Below are 23292 nucleotides of genomic sequence, written 5' to 3'. Positions count from 1 at the left end.
AATATAATGTAAAATATTTGTAAGAAAAGCATTAAAAATATAGTGATCTTGTAATTGTTGGAAGTGACATAAAAGTTGATTGAATATATTGATGATATAATGTAAAACTAAAAGCTGCCAATGTCTATTTCTAAACTTTTGATGGTTTTTTTTCTGTAAAAGTTGTGAGATTTGGGGGGATTTCCACCTTTTGCATGATGTAGCTGTCAAAATTTTCTATACCTATTTACCCTTTTCCTATAAATATTTGTAAAAACCAATAAGACCAGGCACTTTACATTACATGTAAGCTATTTGAATTTTACCGCCCAAATTCTGAAAATCTATATGAATGTACTAATATTTTATAAGGACCACTAAATGCATGTACTGCAAATATATAGAGCGTTGGATCTAGGATAAAGTTAGTTCTACATAATTTCTTTAAACTCATAGAAAACTAAGCCATGATTAATTATCCCATTGATTTAAACACAATTCAAACAGAATTAATTTCCATAGCATATCCTGTAATTATTTGCTCAAAGGTACTTCTTACTGGTTCTTACTTCAAGGGCATTTAATTCTAAAATGAAAGGTATAAATCAGCATCTTGAATCTAGATTAATATTTGAATAATTATTATGAAAAAAATAATAATAATTTTTTACCCCACAATACCATAATTCTTCATATGGCTTTCAAATTACTAGTGATAACTGAAGAACATCTAACAGAAATGACAATAATAATTAGTATTTAATATGTATTACTAAGTAATAAAAAGACACTAACAAAACTGTGTGTGACATGTATTGAATTATTTAATTGAATAGATATTAGACTATGAATTAGATCAGATGATGCGTAGTTGTAAAAAGTAGAAAGAAAAAAAGGATTATGATGAAGACTAGAGTATTATAGATCTGTCAGTGTATTAAGCAATAAAAGTAAATAAACTAACTGCAACAGTCAATTGAGTCTCTTAAGAATAGAAATTCAATATACAAGTTTCTGCTAAATCCAGAAAATCCTTTTTGTTTTTTAAAAAATGGTGCCAATTGTATACACATTTCTCTGGAGGTGGTTCCATTTAAATAAATAGAAAAGTACTCTTTTTTTAACTTGAGGAATTTCATGATTGTATGATGCTTCGTTCTAATTATATCTTAGAGGTTTTTAATATTTTGCCATATTATATATTGCTCAATTTCTGTGGGATGTAGATTTTATAAATAAATTAATAGTTCTGTGCAGGTACTTATAGGTATGCACTATTACTGTTAATTAAGTATGACATAAGTTTTGCACTGTTGTTTCAGTAGTTAATCAATACAGGCTGTGCAATCTTCATATCACTATGAATGCCAGCAGGCATGAAGAACCCAGAGTGGGATGGAACTCATCAAATGGCTCATTTGTGTGTTGTCACTGGGGTGGGAGTTGTTGTTTTTTATTTTTTTTTATTTTTTCTATACTTGTGTTTTTATTGCTTATAGGCTGCCTAGAGTTGCTACTTGCTCATAGCAACTCTAGGCAGCCTATAAGCAATAAAAACACAAGTAAAATGTAAATTTTCTAAATAAATAAATACATAGGTTTTGAACTTATTATATAATAAAAGCCACTACCCCTTCATTCTATCTCCACCTAGGTTACAATAGTCACAATAATACAAAAGAACTTTATAGGGCTGAAATACAGAATATATAGTTCACCGTTATTCATACATTATTATTATTATCGCTCCTGCTCCTGCTATTACACTTATTTCACTGTCATGCTCTTTATTTAAATATTTAATATACTGCAAGTGTAGAATAAGTAAACAGTGATTTAAGAACTAGATTGGACTTTAAAAAGGTAATGTATGAGCTTTGGGAAGGCTGAGTGAGGGCTTGGGGAGGCCAAGTGAGGCTTTGGGGAGGCCAGGTGAAGCTTTGGGGAGATGAGGTAAAGCTTTAGGGAGGCCAGGTGAAGCTTTGGGGAGGCTGAATGAGGCTTTTGGGGAGGCTGAATAATACGCCTTTGAACAGCCTTCTAGAAGTCTTGCAACTGCCTCAACCAGCACACCTTGTCAGCAGTGGGAGGAAGAAGAGGGCAAAGGTCACCTCGGATGGTGAGAGGTGACAAAGTTAGGCAATGTCAATGAAGTATAGGGCGGCCAAAAGGGCATACATGGGAGAGGAGATAGGTCTCATACTGTGCATAGGCATGATTTATTGCAATGTGGAGAAAGAGAAAGGTCATTTCAAAACTACACGTTGGTCATAAATTTATCCTTAACATCTTCCTGCAAATTACCGTGAGCTACAAGAGACTAAAACAGTGCATGCAGGGAGGATACATTAGTCCCAGATGAAAAACTGTTTTATCAAATAAAAATGCACACAGAAAACTGTAACCTGAGGGCGATGGGAAAACGGAAAAACCCTGACTTTGACAAGTGAACTTTCAATTTTCCAGATAACTCTTGGGCCCATTTCCTTCCATTCACATCGTTTAAAAGCCCACACAAATCAGTCAGTCCCCTTGAAAGTTTTAGATGGAGAGCGGTTGCTGACTGTGCAGAATCTTTATCTAGTATGTTTTCCGTTTTGAATATGTAAGAGCAAGAGTTATCATGTAGCAAACATGCTAACACTTGACATCTTAAGGTAAATCAGTGTTGCCGTCCAACTAGCTAGCTAATATTAACTAACCAGAAGGGGGAGACCTTACCAGTTTACTCTTTGGTCACCTGAACACTGCTTCCTGGCAGTTGCATCAAGGGACCATGAGCAACACCACACAAGCATCTATTGGTAAAACCAGATTCAGTTTATCGGAAACAACAACAACAGAATGGATCAAATTGCACAAATAACAATACAGAGCACCAGAATGGATAAAGTCTTCAGATACACTGTAAGTGTAAGTGAATAAGATATTCATAAGATAATCTGTTCAGTCCACATTAAACTTCTACCATAGGGTTATTAATGCCTTTTGCTACTGACATTTTATAAAATATTTGGATCAGACCTTAATCTAGGAGACTTTCTCTTTGTCTTGGTCTGACATTAAAGTCTCCTACTTGGCACAGAGGTGTGCGCTATATGCTTTTTAAGTTTTGATTTAAACAGGAAAGAAAATCACATATAATCTTCTGCAACTAAATGAAATTTACAGATAATGTTCTGTAAATATTAAAGCTCAAACCTGTCACATCTCTCAAGGCACCTGAATTCCTTTAGGGATAGACATTTGTCCAAATAAGATGCACATAATTAATACTTTAAAAATAATATCTAAATAACTGACCACTGTTATATGATTAATTTCTCAATCCTCATCCTTTTATATTTTCTATATTATTCTTCATATGGAAATATTATTACTTCACCATTTTTACTATACTAACCAAAGTGGGTTTGACTAGGATAAGCGACCCATCCCGATTTTCATGACTTTAAACTATTGCATACGGGGCCAACTAACAAATATATTAATATCTCCACAAAGGATATACAAAATAGAAACAAGATGAATTGAACATACTGCATAAAAAGATTTTGCAAAAGTATACTGCATTAGAATATGCAGACTGCAGACTGATATTTGAATGAAAGCTATGAAATGTACTAATCACAATGAATCAAGAAAAGCTGGGTACATGAACTCTCTTTTGTCTAAACAGATCTGTTAAAAATAATATCCGAATTGTTTTATATCCCTGGCCATCAAAACTCCTGAAATTTCTAATTTCATTAACATGCAAAATCATATATCTACATAATCAACATTTGCACTGATCCAGAATTGCATTTATAGGCAGGTTATTTTTATAATTATGTACACACATACATATACACACCGTATTTATGCTGGAAGGACACATTAAAAGTCAAACAATATTTTTTTAAAAAATACACATAAAAGAAATCCAGAACATTCAAAATGAAAGGGACACTCAAGAACAAAATGGTTTGGAGATTCATATAGATATATAAATATACACATACATACATACACACACACACACAAATATAAAAATATAAAAATAAACAGTGCTTTGGCCTCATTGCAAAGACCATCCCTTTCCAAAACTCAAAAGTTATTGACAATAATATTTTACAGATATCCCCACAGCCTTTCAATCCAAGAGGACCACATGATTACCTGCCCCTGAATGCAAGGAATGGAGAAGAAACTGAAGGAAACCAGCAAACATAGCAGCATCAGCTCACAGTGCCTTAATAAGCAGAACCAGCTCTGAGCAGGTTGCTGAATTCCAGCCTCAGACTGTAGCAAAACCATAATCGCAAGGGTGCGGGGAAACACCCAAAACCAAATCAGTACAAAGTGAGTCTATAAAGGAGCCCTTGTTTCCTGTAGTCCTTGTCTCCTGAGCTTGTGCCAAAGGATTCTGCAATGTCAAACATTCTACAAGGCTAACATCAGTTAGGGCCATCGGAGCACCTGCCATAAATACAAATCTCTGCAGTATAGAGTGAGCACTTATTACTGCAATAATCCATGCACAGTCCACACAGTGCTAAAAAAGAGGCTCACTGCCTATGGAGCATCTTTAATCATTTTCAGAGGCTCCCATTAAGGATCTCACGAAGCAATTTGTTTCATTGCAGAAACTGGAAAATGCTTTATCTGCTTGGGGTCTGAAAACACAGGCAGTATATAATGCAAAAGATCTTACCCCACCCTACTAACACTGAAACCAGTTTTTCTTCCCTTATTAAGTTCGGTTGGACTGAAATTAACACCGTCCAAGCATCAAATAAAATTCACAGGCATTCATTCAGTTACCATTTTGTTTTCTGAACTGCATCAAGAAGATCTGCTGTCTCTGTGAAATTCTCTTTGGGACTGTCAGTTTGGAAAAGCTAAGTCTGCAAAAATGGACTAGACTATAGGCAAGTGAATGACAGATGCCTTCCCAGGTACTTATTTATTTATTAGATTTTTATCCTGCCTGTATTACTTTTTTAATAAGTAACTCTAGGAGGCAAACATAATTAATACTCATTCTTCCTCCTATTTCCTCACAATAACAACCCTGTGACTGATCCAAAGTCACCGACACAACTTTCATGCCTAAAGTCGGATTAGAACTCACAGACTCCTGGTTTCTAGGCCAGAACCTTCCCCCTAGACTAAACTGACTCTCTTATCCAAGGCAGGCACAGATTTAACTCTGGAACAATCCAGCCCAGAGGTGTTTCTTCAAAATTTCACACGCAAAGTCATGTGGTCAGTAAGAGCTGTAAGGAAACTTTCATTGGCAGCAGTGGTGGGATTCACTTACCTTCCCTACCAGTTTGCAAATGTGAGCGCACGTGCCACGTCTGTGCACCACCTTCTGCACATGCGCAGTGCTCACGCATGCTGTTGAGGTGAATGGGCGGAGCCTCCCGCAGTCACTGCTACAGGTTCGCCCGAACCAGAGAGAACCGGCTGAATGCCACCACTGATGGCAGCCTTTGTTGATTTATCCAACTGACCTAAGGCTCCCTAGATGTGCTGCATTTCATCTTCTAGACCCAACACATCTTTAAGGTTCCAGACTAAAAGCAGATGAGAGGATCTAGGTCAGGGGTCAGCAACCTTAAACACTCAAAGAGCCCAAAGGTCCTAACCGGAAGCCCCCCATTCAATTCTGGTGCCGACCGGAAGTCCGGTTTCCCCACCATAGAGTCTCTTCCTAGCGCAGCAACCTTTTTCCTCTACCTGTCCTAACTGAAAGCCCTATCAATTGTGGAGCTGACCAGAAAACCTGCCCCATGCCATAGAGTCTCTTCCTGGCATGCCCTGCTTTCCCCACCCCCACCCCAAACTGGAAGCTCCTCTCAAAATTGTGGTGGGGACTGGCGACAGAGAACCGCAGCAGAGGGATGAAAGAGCCGCATGCGCCTCCAGAGCCGGGGGTGGCTGAGAAAAATAGAAATAGAAATCCAGACCTAACACTAATCCTCTTGCTCTGTACTTTTTTGTATTTTCTAACTTACCCATTTAGTTTATTGCATGGATTTATTTCCTGCCTTCTTCATCAGTCTCCAACATTGTAATACTTCAATACTTTTCTCTCTTTTAATCAGTCTACCAATGATGAAGTTTCTCAGAAATATTGTCTTGCTCCCTTCTAATTGTTCTACCTGCTCACTCTTTAAAATATACTTTCCTATTTTAGTTCTTCCTTGTCTTCATTTTTGGGTTTTGATTCATTTGATACACTGAACCCGTCATCCTTCTAATTCTCAACCTATAAATCCTCTTATTCATCCATATTTACTGTTTATTGCCCATAAATTCAACGGTAGCTGAATTCATATTCTTTTCTTTCTCTGCTTAGTGGCAGAGCAGCATTATTATTCCATCCTTATTCCTCTAACTGGCATCTAATCATTGACAAGATTATATCATTTATTTTTACTTCTACCACATTTTTTTTCTCAAAAATCAAGCCCAAGCTGGTTAACATAACCATGAAAAATAATTGTACCAATGTTATATTAAAGGACAACAATATGAAAACCTGACCATGAACATACTAAAACTAAAGGCAGCATAAACTAAGAGAAAGAAACTAGGCAGAAATATTTGTTGCAATAAATATTCAAGAAACAAACACTTAACACAGAAGAAATAGAAACCTCTGAATCTGTCTACGAGTAGACTCTCTCCCTGCTCTCAGAAGGCTATGTACCTCTCATTCAGTGGTGTAATTCAAATTTTCTTAGTACCAGTTCTGTGGGCGTGGCTTGGTGGGCATGGCAGGGGAAGGATACTGCAAAATCCCCATTCTCTCCCCACTCCTGGGGCCAGTCAGAGGTGGTATTTGCCGGTTCTTCAAACTACTCAAAATTTCCGCTACCGGTTCTCCAGAACCTGTCAGAACCTGCTGAATTTCACCCCTGCTATCACTGATACTGAACTATATTTCCAGCATGGATTTCTTCAGAGAATCTTTCTTTGAAATACTTTTTAACTCTGAAGGGGCATTTTAAAAGGTAGTTTCTTCGCTTTACTAAGCTATTTTACCCGACAATCGTATACACAGAAAGAGGGGAGAGGAGTTAAATTACTGCATCAGGTCAACTTTCATTACGCAGCATTGCTTTTCTTCTTTTGACCTCATTTGCCTCTATGGAAAGCAAAAAAGCCAACAACAGGCCAGATTCGATATAGTATTTAATACTTTTTAAATATTGTCATGAGGAACAAACCTAATCCTTATCAACATTTTCTAGGCCAAGCTATGATTAGGCTCATGTTGGCATAGATTAAAGAAATCCACACTATATGTGTACAACGTCCTCTATGTACCCACTGAATTTTCAACCTGTCAAGGACGTTATTCTCATTAATAAAAGGCACAATTTGTTTTCACTGCAAAAAGGAAAGGAAAAAGAAAATTTCATCAGCAGATTAAATTTTGGGATGAGTCCCAAAGTAGTTGCAAGTGATTGCCAGAAAGCTACTGGCTTCAAGTTTTGAAGTTCTGGCTCCTGTGATCCTCTTCATCTTACTCCTTCTTTGTCAGGTACCATATTTTTCAGAGTATAAGATACACTGGAATATAAGACGCATCAAGATTTTGAAGAGGTAAATTTTAAAAAAAATTTTGCACTCTGCAGACCTCCCAAACCCTCTACGCCTCATTTTTTGTGAAAAACGGGGCATGCAGAGAGTTGGAGAGGCCTGCAAAGTGCCCTTGAGGGTAGGGGGGGCGCAAAAATGAGCAAAAAAGACTCATTTTTCACGAAAAGGGCCTGTTTTTCCCCCAAAAGGGGCATGCATAGCCTTTAGGAGGCTTGTATAGTGCTCCTGGGGCCTGGGATGACACAAATGAGCAAAAAATGAACCCTTTTTTCCTTTCGTTTTTGCCCTCCCCAGCCCACAGGAGCACTTTGCAGGCCTCCCAAACCTTCTGTGTGTCCATTTTTATGAAGGGGGCAGGGTTTCGGGATGCCATATACTGTATTCAGTGTATAAGGTGCATCAGATTTTCACGCTCTTTTGAGGGGGGGGAAAGATGTGTCTTATACTCCGAAAAATATGGTAATCCTCGTTTCACTCAGTGACTGTTCAAAGTTACAACAGCACTGAAAAAAATGACTTATATGACTGTTTTTCACACTTAAGACTTTTGTAACATCCCCAGTCACATGATAAAAATTCAGATGCTGGGCAACTGACTTATATTTATATGCAGTATCCCACGGTCATGTGACCACCTTCTGTGGCCTTCTCACAAGCAGAGTCAATGGGGAAGCCAGATTCACTTAACAACTATGTTACTAACTTGACAACTTCAGTGATTCACTTAACAAATGTGGCAAGAAAAGTCTTAAAATGGGGCAAAATTCACTTAACAACTGACTCACTTAGCAACATAATTTTTCGGCTCGATGGTGATCGTAAGTCGAGGACAACCTGTAGTAACTTTTAGCTGCAAGGGAAAATAGGGATTGGTAATATTAGTTTGGACTGACTGTTGTGTCCCAATGAATACTTCCATTTTATTTTTAATCAATATGTTAAAATATAAGACTAATGAAATATTGCCAAATAGGCTGCAAAGTGAATCTTGAACACTGGCTTTATTTCATCCGGGTTTTCTATTTTCTTAATAATCCTCAGAGGAGGAATTTGTAATAAGTACATTTGGGGTTTGAAAGTAAACTCTTAACTTAACTCTTGAAATATGTTTGAGAAGAGCTTTATGTTCCAGATTACATCTTGTTTATTTGAACTACCCTAAAAAATGTTGCGAGCCATTATTGCTCAGCAGAGTTTAGGGAACTGGCTTCATTGTCAGCTGAAGGTCTAGTGAGAACAGCTTTTATGTTATTCCAGAAACTGAGAAAGATACTTCCAGGCAAAGTGTTTATTGTGCAATTAACTCTGCTTCAGTCAGAGAATTTTGCCAAGGATCCAAAAGTTATCATTTCCCATTTGTAATCTGTTTTCTCACTGCTTCTACTCTCTTCTTTCTTTAAATATTCAAGTTAAGGACAAAAGTATGGAAAAAATATTTGCAGAGTTGATTCTCTAGAAGCATCCAATCTTGCCTGTTGTTTATTGCCTGCTCATGCTGCCTACTGATAATGTACTACAAATATACTGCTTCACTTCATGTTAGGTTAAATCTAATGTCACCTGGACAGATGTAGGCCCTCGGTCTTCCTTTCATAGCATCCCAATCCTCCCAAGCAGATGTGAGGTATGTGCAGCAGGGAGTGGTGATGATGGGCAAGGAAATATACATTGTGATTGCATCAGCTAACATACACAATTAGATATATAGTGTTTTTTGTTCACACGTATATATCTATATATATATTTAAATGGCTGTGTGTGTGTATGTTCCAGCATAACTCTGGAATGCCTCGAGCAATTTCAATCAAACTTGGTACACAGATGACTTACTCTCTGGAAACAAATACTGTGGGGATAAGACAACCCTAACACCCCTTGGGGGGGGTGTTCTGTTAAGACACAGACTGTTGTGCCTTAAAATGGCTTCTACTGCCGTAAAATGGCTTTTACTATACAGAGCAGTGGAGTTGCCATGGTAACGGATTCACATTACTCCACAAGGTGGCTCCATCTGGTAAGGGGGAAAATCCAACATTAGAAATTACATGTGGTCCGGACATTTTCCCCCTATAAATAAATACCTGGGCAACGCTGGGTTATCACCTAGTTCTTAAATAAAAATATAAATTGTAGCATCTATTATCAGACTAATTTGATCCATATTGATCTGAAAAGCAGATCCTGCACTTATGGGGGAAAGCACTAGGATGATGATGACGACTGTCACACCAATTATTGCTATCACTGTCTACTGTCCGTGAGGGCTTTTTCTTCATGACTTGCCCAAAAAAATTTTTTTTTGCAACTTCATACTCGTGAATATATACATCAGAGATCCCCAACCCCCAGGTCATGGACCAGTACCATCTATAGCCTGTTAGAGCTGCACAATTGGAGATGAGAAGCAGGTGAGCAAGCGAAGCTTCACCTGTATTTGCAGTCCCTCCCCAGCTCCACCTCAGATAATCAGGCATTAGATTCTCATAGAGAAAATGAACTCTACTGTAAACCGCACATGTGAGGGATCTAGGTTGGACACTCCTCCTTCTCACTCCGATGGTGCATGGAAAAATTGTCTTCCAAGAAATCATGGTACCACAAAAGTTGGGGACCACTGGTATATATGGTGAATCAGTACTCAAAACTGCTTTTGGAAATTATCATTGCAAAAGCATATGGATTTCATTTAGCTAAATATTCTTTGGGTGGTTGTAAGTATGCATTACATTATGCAAAGTCCTAGCTCTCTAGAGAAGGCTCCAAATAGAAAAAGTGGAATAAAAGAGAAGAAGAGCAGCAAGGTGAATAAATTCAATTACAATAGTGATGAGTGCACCATTGTAAGATCTAAAGGACCAGATTATTGTATCCCTATAGATAAAATGTATCTATATGGTCATTAAGAGTTGACAACAACTTTAAGGTGTGCAGTAATCAAGTACATATATTCTGAGCAACTTGCTTTGCCTTTAACCTCAGCTCAATAAATGATGTACATTCATCTGGCATACCTCCATTCAAGTGCACTGACCAGATCTCAACTTAGATTCTGGGGACCAGACCTTCAGAAGAATTCAGAAAAATTGGACAAAGCACAAAGAAGGGAATAAGGATGACCTAGTAGCTAGATCTTATAAAAAAATACTAAGGGAGATCACTTCTGGTTCCTGCTGGCGACGGATGTGCTGTTCGCCGCTCGACTCCTCGGTTGGCTCCGTAAGGAGCACAGGGGGCCTTGGAGGGGTCTCCTGCCAAAGGGTGGCTCACTGAAACTCTCCGGAAGTGGCGGCAGCCAGCGGGGGCGTTTTCAGCCTCGCCTAGGAGCCAAGGAGCGGAGGTGGGGGGACAGCTTCGGGCTGTCCGCCCTTTCGCTGAATGGGCTCCAGAAGGAAGGAGTTTATCCAAGGAAGAGCGGCTGAATGCTGGTGGCGGGGGAGCCATCCTGATCTCCTTAATCGTCATTAAAGGATAAGCAGCAGACTACTGTAAGTTCGTGTTCAACTTATTTGAAACTGAAGATTAGAGGGGGTTGTTTCTTCTCTTTACCCCCCCCCCTCCGATTAAGCGGCATTTGAACTATCTCTCTCTATATTGGAATGGAGAGAGAACAAAGGCTGACTCGTCACTTGAACTAACTATGTGAGAAAGATCACTATCACATTGCAAGAGATGATTGCTGAGCTGTCTTTTTTTTAAAAAAAACTTTATGGAGATCTCCGTTCTTCTCCCTGTGAAAGGACCCAAAATGCCCCCCTTCCGTCTTTATTTTTGCACTTACAAATGAAGCCTGTCTTTTGAAACTACCTTCGGGGGGAAAAAACCTCTGCTTTGTTTTATTACCCTCTCTGAGGGAGACCGGGAACACCCCCCCCCCATTACGTCGCCTTCTGGACTATGATTATTCAACTTTCCCCTTTCTGGTGTGCCTTGGTGCCTTGGAACTGTGAAGGAGAATTAACTCTTCGCTTTTGGATTTGCCTGCCTCCTTGGACCGACACAGCTGCGCAATCCGCTGACGCCATTTTCTTTGTAAAAGACTTATATACATATCTGAACTTAGACAAATGGGGCCTAAGAAACCACCAATGGGCAAGTCATTTTCGGCTCCTGCGTCTGCCACCTCCAGTCCAAGCATGCAGCAAACGAAAATTACTTCATTGTTACAACAAGAAGGGTCTGGAGAGAGCCCAAAAGAGCTATCTGTTACCCAAATGTTTCAAAAAATTATGAGGGGTCAAAATGAGTTGAAAAAAGAGGTGACAGATCTCAAAAATGAACTCAGAGATGTTGAACATCATATTTCAGAAAACAAACAGAGAATTGTGGTGTTGGAGGAGGGAGCAGCTGGGCTGGGGGAGGAGGTTAAGGCAATCCGGAAGGGAAATGTAGACCTAGAAAACTTTATGGCAAAAATAGAATTTGAAAGAATGTCCTTTTTTCTCAGATTCCAGAACCTACCAGAGACAGAAAATGAAGACCTTAAGGATATTATGAGTACAATTTTAGCAGAATACATTAAGAGAGACAAAGAACAGCTGTGGTGGGATATGGATCTGGTTTACAGGATTAATTCAGCATATGCTAGAAGTCATAATGTTCCAAGGGAGGTACATGTTAAATTTCTCAGGAGGACCACAAGGGATGAGTTGCTTGGGGCCCGAAGGGAGGGACCACTAAAATATAAAGATGAAGAAATCACCATTCTTAAGCAAATTCCGAAAAAGATAAGAGAAAGAAGGATGAAGTATTCTTCCTTATCAAAGAAATTATACAATAAAGGAGTTTGGTTTAGATGGTTATTGTCAGAGGGAATGTTGATCTTTTGGGAGGAAAATAGAATCAGAATTAATACAGTGCAGGAGGCTGAAGCCTTCATTAAAAAACATTTCTCTCTCCTAGAAGACGAACACAGGGAAAGTAGTGAAAAGGGTAGCAAGGTACAAGATATAAAGGAGAGGGGGGGGGCTGTGTTTTAAGCATTCCGAAGGCTTCAGGGACCGTCCAGAGGCTTCCCTGATGCTTTCAGAGCGCTTAAAATGACCCTCCGAGCAAACCAGAAGTCACTTCCGGTTTGCTCGGAGGATCCTTTTGAGTGCTCCGAAGGCTTCAGGGACCGTCCGGACAGTCCCTGAAGCCTTCGGAATGCTTAAAACAACCCTCCGAGCAAACCGGAAGTCACTTCCGGTTTGCTCGGAGGGTCATTTTAAGCGTTCCGAAGGCTACAGGGAAGCCTCCGGATGGTCCCTGAGGCCTCCGGAGGGCCTCCGGGGGGTGGGGGAGGCTCTTTTCGCCCTCCCCGGGCTCCTATAAAGCCTCTGGAGCCTGGGGAGGGCGAAAAAAGCATGTAAAAATGGGGGGTTGCGTGTTGTGTGCGCATGCGCACTGGGGAGGTCACGCATTGCATTATGGGTGTGGCACGCCCACACATGACCCCCCTGCGCTCCCCCCACTTGTGGCACGCAAGCCAAAAAAGGTTCGCCATCGCTGTTCTATATCATAACATTTTCCCCCTAATAATCAAAACTTAACTGTGTCTAATTTAGTTCTATTATTATTATTATTATTATTATTATTATTATTATTATTATTATTATTATTATTATTATTATTATTATTATTATTATTATTATTATTATTATTATTAACCTTTATATATAAACTTGAGTATCATTCAATATTCATATCCAATTATTGCTTATCATAACACTACACATTGTATACAGTATTATCATTATTAATTTTGTATTTAACTATACCTATTATCATTAAATTTCACTAGGTTTAGCTAGTAGTTTTAAATTATACTCTTCCATCTATCAACCTGTATCTTTCCAATAACAAAACAATCTTATGTCCTCTGCCATTTGTGGTATCAATCTTCTAAGCTTCTTCTTAACCACTTTGTATGGACTAGTCCTAGCAACTCCTTGCTTGTAAGATCTCATATAATCCTGATGCCCTCTTTCTGCTTCTTTATTCCACTTGTCTTTAGTTGTCAGCAGTGTTATCCATATTTTCGTTAATAAAGTTTCATAGTCCATAAATTCTTTATTTTTTCTTCTTCTTCTTCTATGCCTTGCCCTTTGAAATAGGTTTCCTCTCCATTTATTTCTTCTTTCAGTATTCCATTCTTTGCATTTTCAAAAACAAACCAATTACCATAAATGTCAGCAAGTTTAATCTTTTTATATTCATTTTCCACTTCAATTCATTGGATTTTAATCCCCTCATTTTGCATTTGGTGAACATCATCAAATTTTCAATCACATTTTTCTGTTAGCTGTTCCAAAAATTCCAATTTTTGTTCAATTCTCTCATATGTATTTGTTAATTTTAGTAATTCTGAAAATATTGTCTGCAAGTTTACAATCTCTCTAGATTGTAGGGGCGGGGCCGAAGTCGCAATGCCACGATGTGCGGTCTCTATGCTCTGAGATCGCAATTGACACTTTTACCACTGGGAGGGGTCCAAACGGATCTAAAGTGTCCCGAAGAGACAGTGAACAGGAACAACACGTCTTGCTGGACTCAGGGATATTGCAAAATCCCCGAAAGAAGCAAGAGAAATTTCTTCAAGCTGGTGACAAAAAATCCAGCCAAGGCTGATGAAGTCGGAGTGGCCCCAAAACGGAAGGAATGGAAAGTGAAAGTGTTTCCAGCTGGTGAGGAATCTTCATTGTTTTAAAAGAGAGACTGCCTATAAAACCTTAAAAATTGATTTAAATTGAAGAATAGAAGAATCAAGTGGCGAAATTAAACTTGCAACGGTTCTGGACAGTGGCTATCCCATTTTTTTATATGCTATTTTCATGGAAGGAATTTTTACAAGCTTTTTAAAATGGACGGATTAAGTCTTCTTTTTCTACCTTTCTTTTTCTGTGACTCTTGGTGATACATAGACCAAAGCTTTCCTCTTTCATCGCTGTGAGTATTATTATTTTTTAATTCATTTAAAGACTGGACCTCTTTTTCTAATTTGAAATATAAAACAAATATTAAAAAAGAAATATTTTAAAAGCGCTACATGCCGGGAGGTTTTGTTGATTGGAGCTGTGTGTACTCAAGCGGAACTTTTCCCTTTCTTTGCGGTTTATTTTGACGGCTCGTTGCAGAGCGATAGGGGTAAGCCAAATGTCCCTTTGAAGCATGTTTTCAACCAGAGGGGAAAAACGGCTTTTGTGAATCCATGTTTTAACTTTAAAAAAACCTTCCAAGCGAGAGCTCTTTGCTTAAGATAGCTGTTGGTATAGATTTTGGAACTGACTCAGGGGACAAATTTTCTTCGAACTTGATCTTACCTTGGACATTAGTTTATAAATACATACATTGTAAAAGGGCCTTTACTTTACAGGCCATTAAAGTAATTAACAATTGTTAACAATGTAGAAAGGTAGTACAGATGATTGAATTAAGTCTATGGTCAGAGATACGAAATTTTTCATGGTGCTTCTCATAGTGGACTATCACGGCCAGTCTTACTAGGAGGCAATCGACTGAAATGGTGGTTGCTGGAGAGCAACAGTATGAGAACTTGTTGGAGGAGAGAGAGAGCTCCCATTTGTTTTTTATACTAAAAGAGGGTAGAGTTCCCCCAGTCCCCAAATAATGTACCATTAAAAAGAAAGAGTCATCTGAGATATACTGAAAATATAGTAAGAGTATAGTAATTCCTTTCTAATTCTTCCTATCTTCTTCCTATATCTAATCCTTCTTTGTAGATTGTCTTAAAGTCTACATCATCTTTCTTATAGAGGAAAAAGAATTCAGTGTGCTTTCAGGTAGAGCAGGATGGCATCATCTTGTTCTTTGACTTAGATAAAGACCTAACCCAGTTTTCTCATTTTGCCTATCCCAACCAGACACATTATACTTGGCAACAGCCTTTCTCAACATGGAAGAGTACCATGTATGTAGAGTCCTGGCAATGATGTCGGGAGTTTCCCCCGAGTCAGCCAGCAACCGCCAGGTCGCGTCTGATTGGTTAAGACGCGGCCTGGCTAAACGTGGGCAATTCTCGCCGTGAGGCAAAGTCAACAGATTTATTAGAACAAACAGCAAGAACACAAGTACAGGAGAGAAGCGGGAGCTGTCCCTGCCTGACAGCTATTTATATGGAGCTGTCAGGCAGGGCGGCCAATCAAGCAATGGAGAATTGCCCGCGTTTAGCCAGGCCGCGTCTTAACCAATCAGACGCGACCTGGCTGTTGCTGGCTGACTCGGGGGAAAGTCCCGACGTCATTGCCAGGACTCTACAATGTAGTTTTGAGATGTGACTGAACATTGAAAGGATGTAATCTTTTAAGTTTAACATGGAAAACTGGACTGCTTTTCTTTGTCAGAATAAAGAAAAATAGCTTTGGGTTTTTCCCTCTTTGGTTATGAACGTGCGGTGAAAAAAAGTTTATAAATGATCTAAATAAAGAAGGGAAAAATCAACCAGGTGTGTGTGGAGGGGATGGTGGTCTGATATTAATCAGTGGAAAGAGAGTCAGTGTGGTGTAGGGATTAAAGTATTCTGTTACAACTGGTGGTACAGAGAACTGGTGGAGAATCCATAATCAAGTTGTTGTAACCATATAGTGAAATGGGGAAAAAACAAAAACATATGTCACTTATCATATCATAGAATGAACTACACTGCTTCACAGGTAAATATCCTATCCATAGTGCAATAATTTTGGGGGGGGGGGGAGGAGAAAAGTGCATAGCATCAAAACACACAAACTGCGCATAAGACAGGGAAGAAAAGAGATGAGGAAAACAAGAAAAAGGAAGGGAGGTATAATAGGTATAGCAATAGCACTTAGACTTATATACTACTTCACAGTGCTTTTACAGCCTTCTCTAAGCAGTTTAGAGTCAGCATATTGCCCCCCAACAATCTGGGTTCTCATTTTAATGACCTTGGAAGGATGGAAGGCTGAGTCAACCTTCAGCCAGTGAGATTCAAACTGCCAAATTGCAGGCAGCTGGCAGTCAGCAGAAGTAAGCTATAGTACTGCGTTCTAACTACTGCAGCTCTTAAGTATGTATGTAGTCCTTACTGCTATAATTCTCTTACCAAGATTTAACCCAATCCATAAGAGCTTGCAGTAGTTCAGATTTTAAAAAGTTACCCCTTGAACACCTTCACCATATTAGCATAGTAACACTAGTATAACAACCATATATAATTGGTGTGTGGAGAACATGCATACATACATACACACATACACAGTTCAGGCCTGTACAGCAAAGGTTCTTACCGGTTCGGACCGGTTCAGCTGAATAGGTAGTAACCTGACGGCCCGAGTCGCTGGAACCAGCAGCAACCCAGGCCTGCCACGCCCCTGAACCGGTTCTCTCGGCAGCACCTATGGAGCCGCCATCTTGTTTTTGGCTTCAGCAATTTTTTAGTACTGTGCATATGTGCATAACACACATCAAGTGTGTGCGCAGCGCATCTCTAAGCGAACCGGCAGTAGCAGCAGCTAGAACCCACCCCTACTGTACAGTTCTCTTTGTTTTCTTTTTTTTTTAAAGGAAGACTTACCTTTTTCACTGACACTTTCACTTTCTATTTCTACATCATCACAGCTGGTATATTCAGGAGTGGATGCTCCTTCTTCCTCAGAGCTGCTGACAGACATCTGCCTTTTTTTCCCACCACGTTTTGATCTATGAGGTTTTGGGGGAGAGGGTCGCACTGATTCTGACTGATCAGAACTAAGGGAATCGTTTCTTAGCATGGTCTCTATTTTCTCTCGCTTTGCTTTCCGACTGAGAATAGCAGAGCTGGGATCTAAGCGAGTTTGTGCTTTGAAGGAATCGTGATTTTTGGATTCTAAATGTTCTGTGAGAACCATGCTATGGCGAGGCGTTGATGGGGCATGAGAAATTAATTGTTTAGAAACAGAAATCCTGACATCACCTGCTCTTTCTATTGGATATGTCCTCTGGGCATCCACATGGGATTTCATATCCTGAGTTCCTTGCAACTGTGAATGCTTTCCAAGGTTATTCTCAGGCACCTCAGGCTCCTCAACTTCAGTATGAGGCAAGGCAACATCGCTGTGTCTTCTCTCATGCCGCACTTTTGAAACTTTTGCATGCATGCGCATCTGCTGCTCCTCAGGATGGGGTTTCACAGGGTACCTTGCAAGATTGGGATCGCTTCTATATCTGGTATATTCATCTTCTTTCCTCTGTTTTTCTTCATTAACTGTCTTGCCTTCCTCAAAATGGGGAGGGAAGTTGGAGTAGTCTTGAGACCTCCCTTTCTCTAATCTTCTCCCATCACGCCTTTCTTTACTTCCCTTCTCATCTGTTGGTCCTTCACTCTGCTGTAGTGAAGACTTTGGCACACGTTTGCGCTCAGCTTTCATACCTCCTTTTCCATTTTGCTCAAAAGTGGTGGGTATCTTCTTCCTGATATAATGAGGAGGTAAGAAGAGACATTTATTTATTTAGAAATTGTATATAGCTCCCATCTTGAATACCTAACTCTGGGCAGACAGCAATCCACCCAATATGAAACCCCCCAGCAACGGATGAAAATAATCCTATGCTAGCAAAAAGAAACTCCAATTCAATAATAACACATATACATTAGCCCCCACCCATGCTCCAATGCTCAGGGGGGAGTCAGTTTTTAACAGCTCTCCAGAAGGCCAAGATGGAATGGAACAACTTGATGTGGCCAGCTCGCCATGGTCATCTCACCATTGCCAACTTGCCAGGAACAACTCATTGCCGCCAACTTGCCATGGGACGATAACTCAATGCAATAAAAATTATCCGCGGTTGTTTCTTTGAGATTATTTCCATTTTTGTCGAAATGGACAAAATGAAAATAATATTGAAGAAACAGTGGTGGATAATATTTATCATATTGAGTTATCTCACATGGAATTGTCCCATGGCAAGCTGTTGGCTACAGCAAGTTGTCCCATGGAGAGTTGGCCATGGCGAGTTGGCTGCGACAAGATGGCTGCGACCAGGCCAAGAGGGTGGCATTTGAATTTTAGGGAGACACACATTTCCTTAGTCTCGCCAGATTGAGAGAGGAGACCAAGAGTATGCCCATCCTGTTAGATTTGGTGGAATGGTCAGAAGCCCTCAAAGACAGGTGCAAGTCACCTTGTAAGCTTTAAAGCTGATAACCAATACTGTGAGTTGCACTTAGAACTGGAACTAGGGCAGCCCATGCAACAGTGGTCTTGCATAGACAAATTCTGGGATACCCAAAACTGCAGACTCCACTGCATTCTACATAAATAAAATAAATAAAAGGTTTAAATTATTTGTGTAAAATTATCTTAATGCCTGTCTGAAAATTAATGCTAGTCTGCAGCCGACTGATGCTGTTATGATGTATTTCTTCAAGCAAGAAATGTCAGTTAGAACAATATCTTCAGTGTTGTTTCAGTGTGACTGAGTGTAATTATAACTCAGATAGAAATTCCCACTTTTTCCTAATTGTACCAAGCAAACACTGGATCTTCTAGGAGCTCATTTCTTCCCTTGCTAAAAAAGAACATTAAGTTCGTGGCCAGCTGACCCACTTTTAGGAAGTGCATGGGTTCTAAAGATCCAATATGACCAGGCACAATACAGTATTCAGTCAGGATTTTCTTTACTACTATTCTTAGTGAAGTTTTGGTCATTAGGGGGGCCAGGGTTTTTGACCCTACAATATTTGGAAGAATAGAGCAAGATTTGTTACCACTTTCATACAGCCATAGTTACACCTGCCTCCTGCTGATGCAGAAGAAAATGTTGGATCCCTTTTTTTAGTGATTTCCATGATATATATCTGGATAGTTATCAAATTACATTCGGTTCAGTTCAGGATAATTAATTTTCTAACATCCTTAATTACCCTTTTGTATTAGAGTTGCCAAAATAGTTGTGCGATATTGTTTTTTAAATTTTAAAATCTTTTAATTAGGCAAATATGCTATCTGGAATTCAATCTTAGTTAAGGTTATTCATACACTGGAAAATTCTCATATGGATTATTGTGGTTCCTTATATTGGAACATTTTTTAAAAATACCTGGAAAATGTAATAGTTCAAAATATGGTAATGAACTTGCTAAAGAGATTGTTCCAATATAATGATGTCACATTAAAGATGTATGACCTGCTATTGTTCCAAAACTATTCCTAGACCAAATTTTACATAGTACTTGACAGGCCTAGAAGCCATCATTTGCATTGGTCCTTTAGGCCTTTAGGCCTTCCACATTCAATGCTGTGGGAAAATGGGAGGGGGGATTATATGGAGTATGGGAGATATATAGTCATGATAACATTCCTTTCTCAGAGAGTCAAGGATATCTTGCCTTGCACCTGGAGGGTATGACTGGGAGGTACCTCCAGTTGGGACAGTATCTGATTGGTCCATGTGACAGACATGTGGGTGCTGGGCAGGGGTTTGGACTTTCATTTGGGTGGGGAAACCCTGGAAGCTTTCAGATTTGGGTTTTCCCAGAATATGACATCTCTAATAAAATGGAACTTTGAGGAACTTCGAGCCTCGGAGTCTTCTTTAATTAGGGATGTTACTTGGAACCCTGACACTGCTATTAATTTTTTTTAACTAAATATTTTTGAACCATTTTTTCAGAAGGATTCTCTTCTCCCCTTCAAAATTTGCCTGCAGCTTTAAACATTCTTTAAAGGCCCTATTTCCAAAACCCCTATTTCAGAGTGGCAACAAATAGAAGGCTGATTATTAAATTCTTTCCTTATAAAGAATTCATCTATAACGTTTACTTTATTATTTCTGGCACTGGTATATCTTTTTTTTAAAAAAAAATCAGATTTTATTTCTTTTAGACTGTGAGTATTATGATACCCATATTAGCTGGTTTTATTTGATGATTTTAAGGGTTTTGATGTACCTTGTGCATTTTTCATCTTTGCTTAATCACACATTATTAATGGCTACGTGTAAATATTAATTAAGTCTTAAATTCTCATGTGCATAACTGGCCATGCAGGTAGTCCTCAACTTACAATAGTTCATTCAGTGACTGTTCAAAGTTACAACAGCACTGAAAAAAGGACATGACCATTTTTCACACTTATGACCGCTGGAGCATCACCATGGTCACGTGATCAAAATTCACGTGGCAACTAGTTCATATTTGGCAACTAGTTCACATTTCAATGGTTGCAGTGTAATGAGGTCATGCGATCCCCTTTCACCACCTTCGGACAAACAAAGTCAATGGGGAAGTCCGATTCATTTAACAACCATGTTACTAATTTAATACCTGCAGTGATTCATTTAACAACTGTGGCAAGCAAGGTCATAGAATAGGGCAAAACTCACTTAACAGCTGTCTCACTTAGCAGCAAAAAATTTCAACCTCAATTGTGGTTGTGAGTCAAAGACTATGTGTATTGTTAAGCCACACTGAATGCCAGTTTCTGGCATGGCTTCCTGGAGCACTTAGGATGGACTCTACAGATGCCCTAAACAGGCAATCACTATGACCACATTACAATATATTTCTTCAAGAACACATCATGTATGATCACTGGGAGAAAAGATGTAAAGGAAAGAATGCATTATGGAGAGGAGTAGGAGGACAACATTAGCAGGATGAACAGTGGGTTTTCTTCTCAATTCAAAACATGGATTTTCCCAAGTCAACCAATGTGAGCTCTTGTGTTGATCATGTGCATGTATATTTGGGGTGGGGGAAACAGGTCATTTTTCTCTTTTATTCCATCTTCTGATTTCTCCTAGGCTAGCCTATTCTGCTCTTTCCCTTCTCATTTGGTAGAAGAGTAAACTGGAATTCCTCCCTCAGTCTTTGCTGAGTATGTTTAAGAGTAGCTGTTGAAGGATCTCTTCCTTTCTTCTCCTTTCTCATTGACGCTTCAGCCATTGACAATCAACTTCTACTCAATCAACATTCATTCATTGATAATCAACTTCTATGATAAAGGATAGATAATTTTCTTCACTTGCAATAAACCCTCCACACTGCCTAATCTTATAGTTGTGGTTTCCCCACAATTATACAGGGAGAATCCATTAGCATCAACATTACCTCTCTCTTGGGGGTTCACTTCTAGATCTCGAAGCAGCTTGTTTCTGTTCCGAGTCCATAGTTTGTTGTGACACTTCTGGGGCTTTCCTTCTGTTTGCTTGCACACCGGATATTTCTTGTGAAGTTGCAGCTGCTGTGCTTAGGGGTATTTGAGATCGTGACCGTTCCTGAAGCCGAGCTTTCTTTTCTCTAGGAGATTCTGAACCAGCACCAGTCGCTGTGTCACTCAGTGTATCATCATGACTGGATGGCTGTTGTGGGCCACTCCCGAAAAACCATGCTCCAGATTTAGTTAGGATTTCTTGTTGCTTCCGGCATAAGTTGCATACCCACATAACCTAGTTATAAAGAAAGATAAATGGTCTAAATATCTGATATTGAATTTTAGGAACAACTTTACGCACACAGTTACAAATAGTAGATTTTCACTTTGTGAAATTTGTGTTGGATCTCATTCTCAGAAAATATGTATGCAATATGCTACTTTTTGCACATTATAATCAAATAGTATATATTTAAATATTTGAGCTTTGTCACACCATACATTCAATATTCAAAGAATTAGTGAGGTATCATCGTTACACTAGGAATGAGGATATCCAAATTCAAATCCCACGTGTTTATGGGAAAAAAAATGACTTTGCACTAGGCATTGATGGTTATACTTCAAGGAAACTGCATGCAGAAGGTGCCTTAGTTCAAACTCTGGCATTTTCACTTTAAGAGATTCATGCACCAGACAATGTGAAATACCTTCCTATTACAGATCTTGGAGTCCTGCTATTAGCCAAAAATGGTCAAAACTGGGCTTGCTCAGATAGTGTTTACTATGATTTTAAAAAACAGGTTTTGGGGGTGGCATGGAAATAAAAATAAAATTTGCAGTCACCTTGATTGTGTAGCTGAATCATACTGACAAAGGATTAGAAAAGTTTGGGAGAATTAAAATAAGACTGATCTCAGAATAATAAGCATTGTTAATGTATGGTGTGAAGTTAAGCTGATCTTTGGGTTATGGTGTTCACACCGGAGATGGTCTTTCATCCATTTAGTTGAATTCACATCTAAACTAATACAGTACAGTAAAATGCTTGTTTCCCTTTCAATCAAACATCAAAGGTTTGTGGGCCTCAAGTCCACTTTCAAAGATTTAAATTTAATCAGATGATTAAATGTACAAATGTCATTTTAAAAAAAGAAACAAAGGCTCTGCCTTATCTAGAAAAGATTTAAGAAGATCAACATTTCTTATCACCAGAATAATTATGTGATGCCATGACAATTTGACCACTCACCAGAGAGCTTTGTTTGCTTTCTTTTTAAAAATTATTCTCCCCTCCTCCCTGCCCACCCAAATAGGAGATATTATACCATGTTTTAATATCATATGCTAGCAATATGGATCATGAATGTATCTATGAAGTCATATTTATAGCTATCTATATTCTTACATTCAATTATTTATGAGTAAATTAAATGGAAAATAGATAGCTTAGTAAAATGGGATAAATGAAAATAAATGAACACAAAATGGTTTCTAAAAAGTACACACACACAAACACACTCTATCTATCTATCTATCTATCTATCTATCTATCTATCATCTATCTATCTATCTATCTATCTATCTATCTATCTATCTATCTATCATCTGCTGGTTTTGTTGT

At 38.9% G+C, this 23292-nt stretch overlaps 1 protein-coding gene across 3 annotated transcripts in view; it reads right to left on the bottom strand.

The window, feature by feature from the left end:
* RIMS1 (regulating synaptic membrane exocytosis 1) overlaps positions 1 to 23292 on the bottom strand; it is a 317386-nt gene that overhangs the window by 119744 nt on the left and 174350 nt on the right. For all 3 annotated transcript variants that reach the window (XM_081940589.1, XM_081940585.1, XM_081940586.1), the window contains exons 3-4: positions 21626 to 21963; positions 17111 to 17985 (exon numbers count right to left, since the gene is read on the bottom strand). In XM_081940589.1, the coding sequence (XP_081796715.1) occupies positions 17111 to 17985; positions 21626 to 21963 (1213 nt within the window). The remainder of the gene's footprint in view (positions 1 to 17110; positions 17986 to 21625; positions 21964 to 23292) is intronic.

This window comes from Natrix helvetica, assembly GCF_964273705.1.
Source record: "Natrix helvetica genome assembly, chromosome: 2".
Taxonomy (NCBI): Eukaryota; Metazoa; Chordata; class Lepidosauria; order Squamata; family Natricidae; genus Natrix; species Natrix helvetica.
The sequence above is the reverse complement of the archived record's forward strand: the minus strand, read 5'-3'. Positions and strand labels throughout refer to the sequence as shown.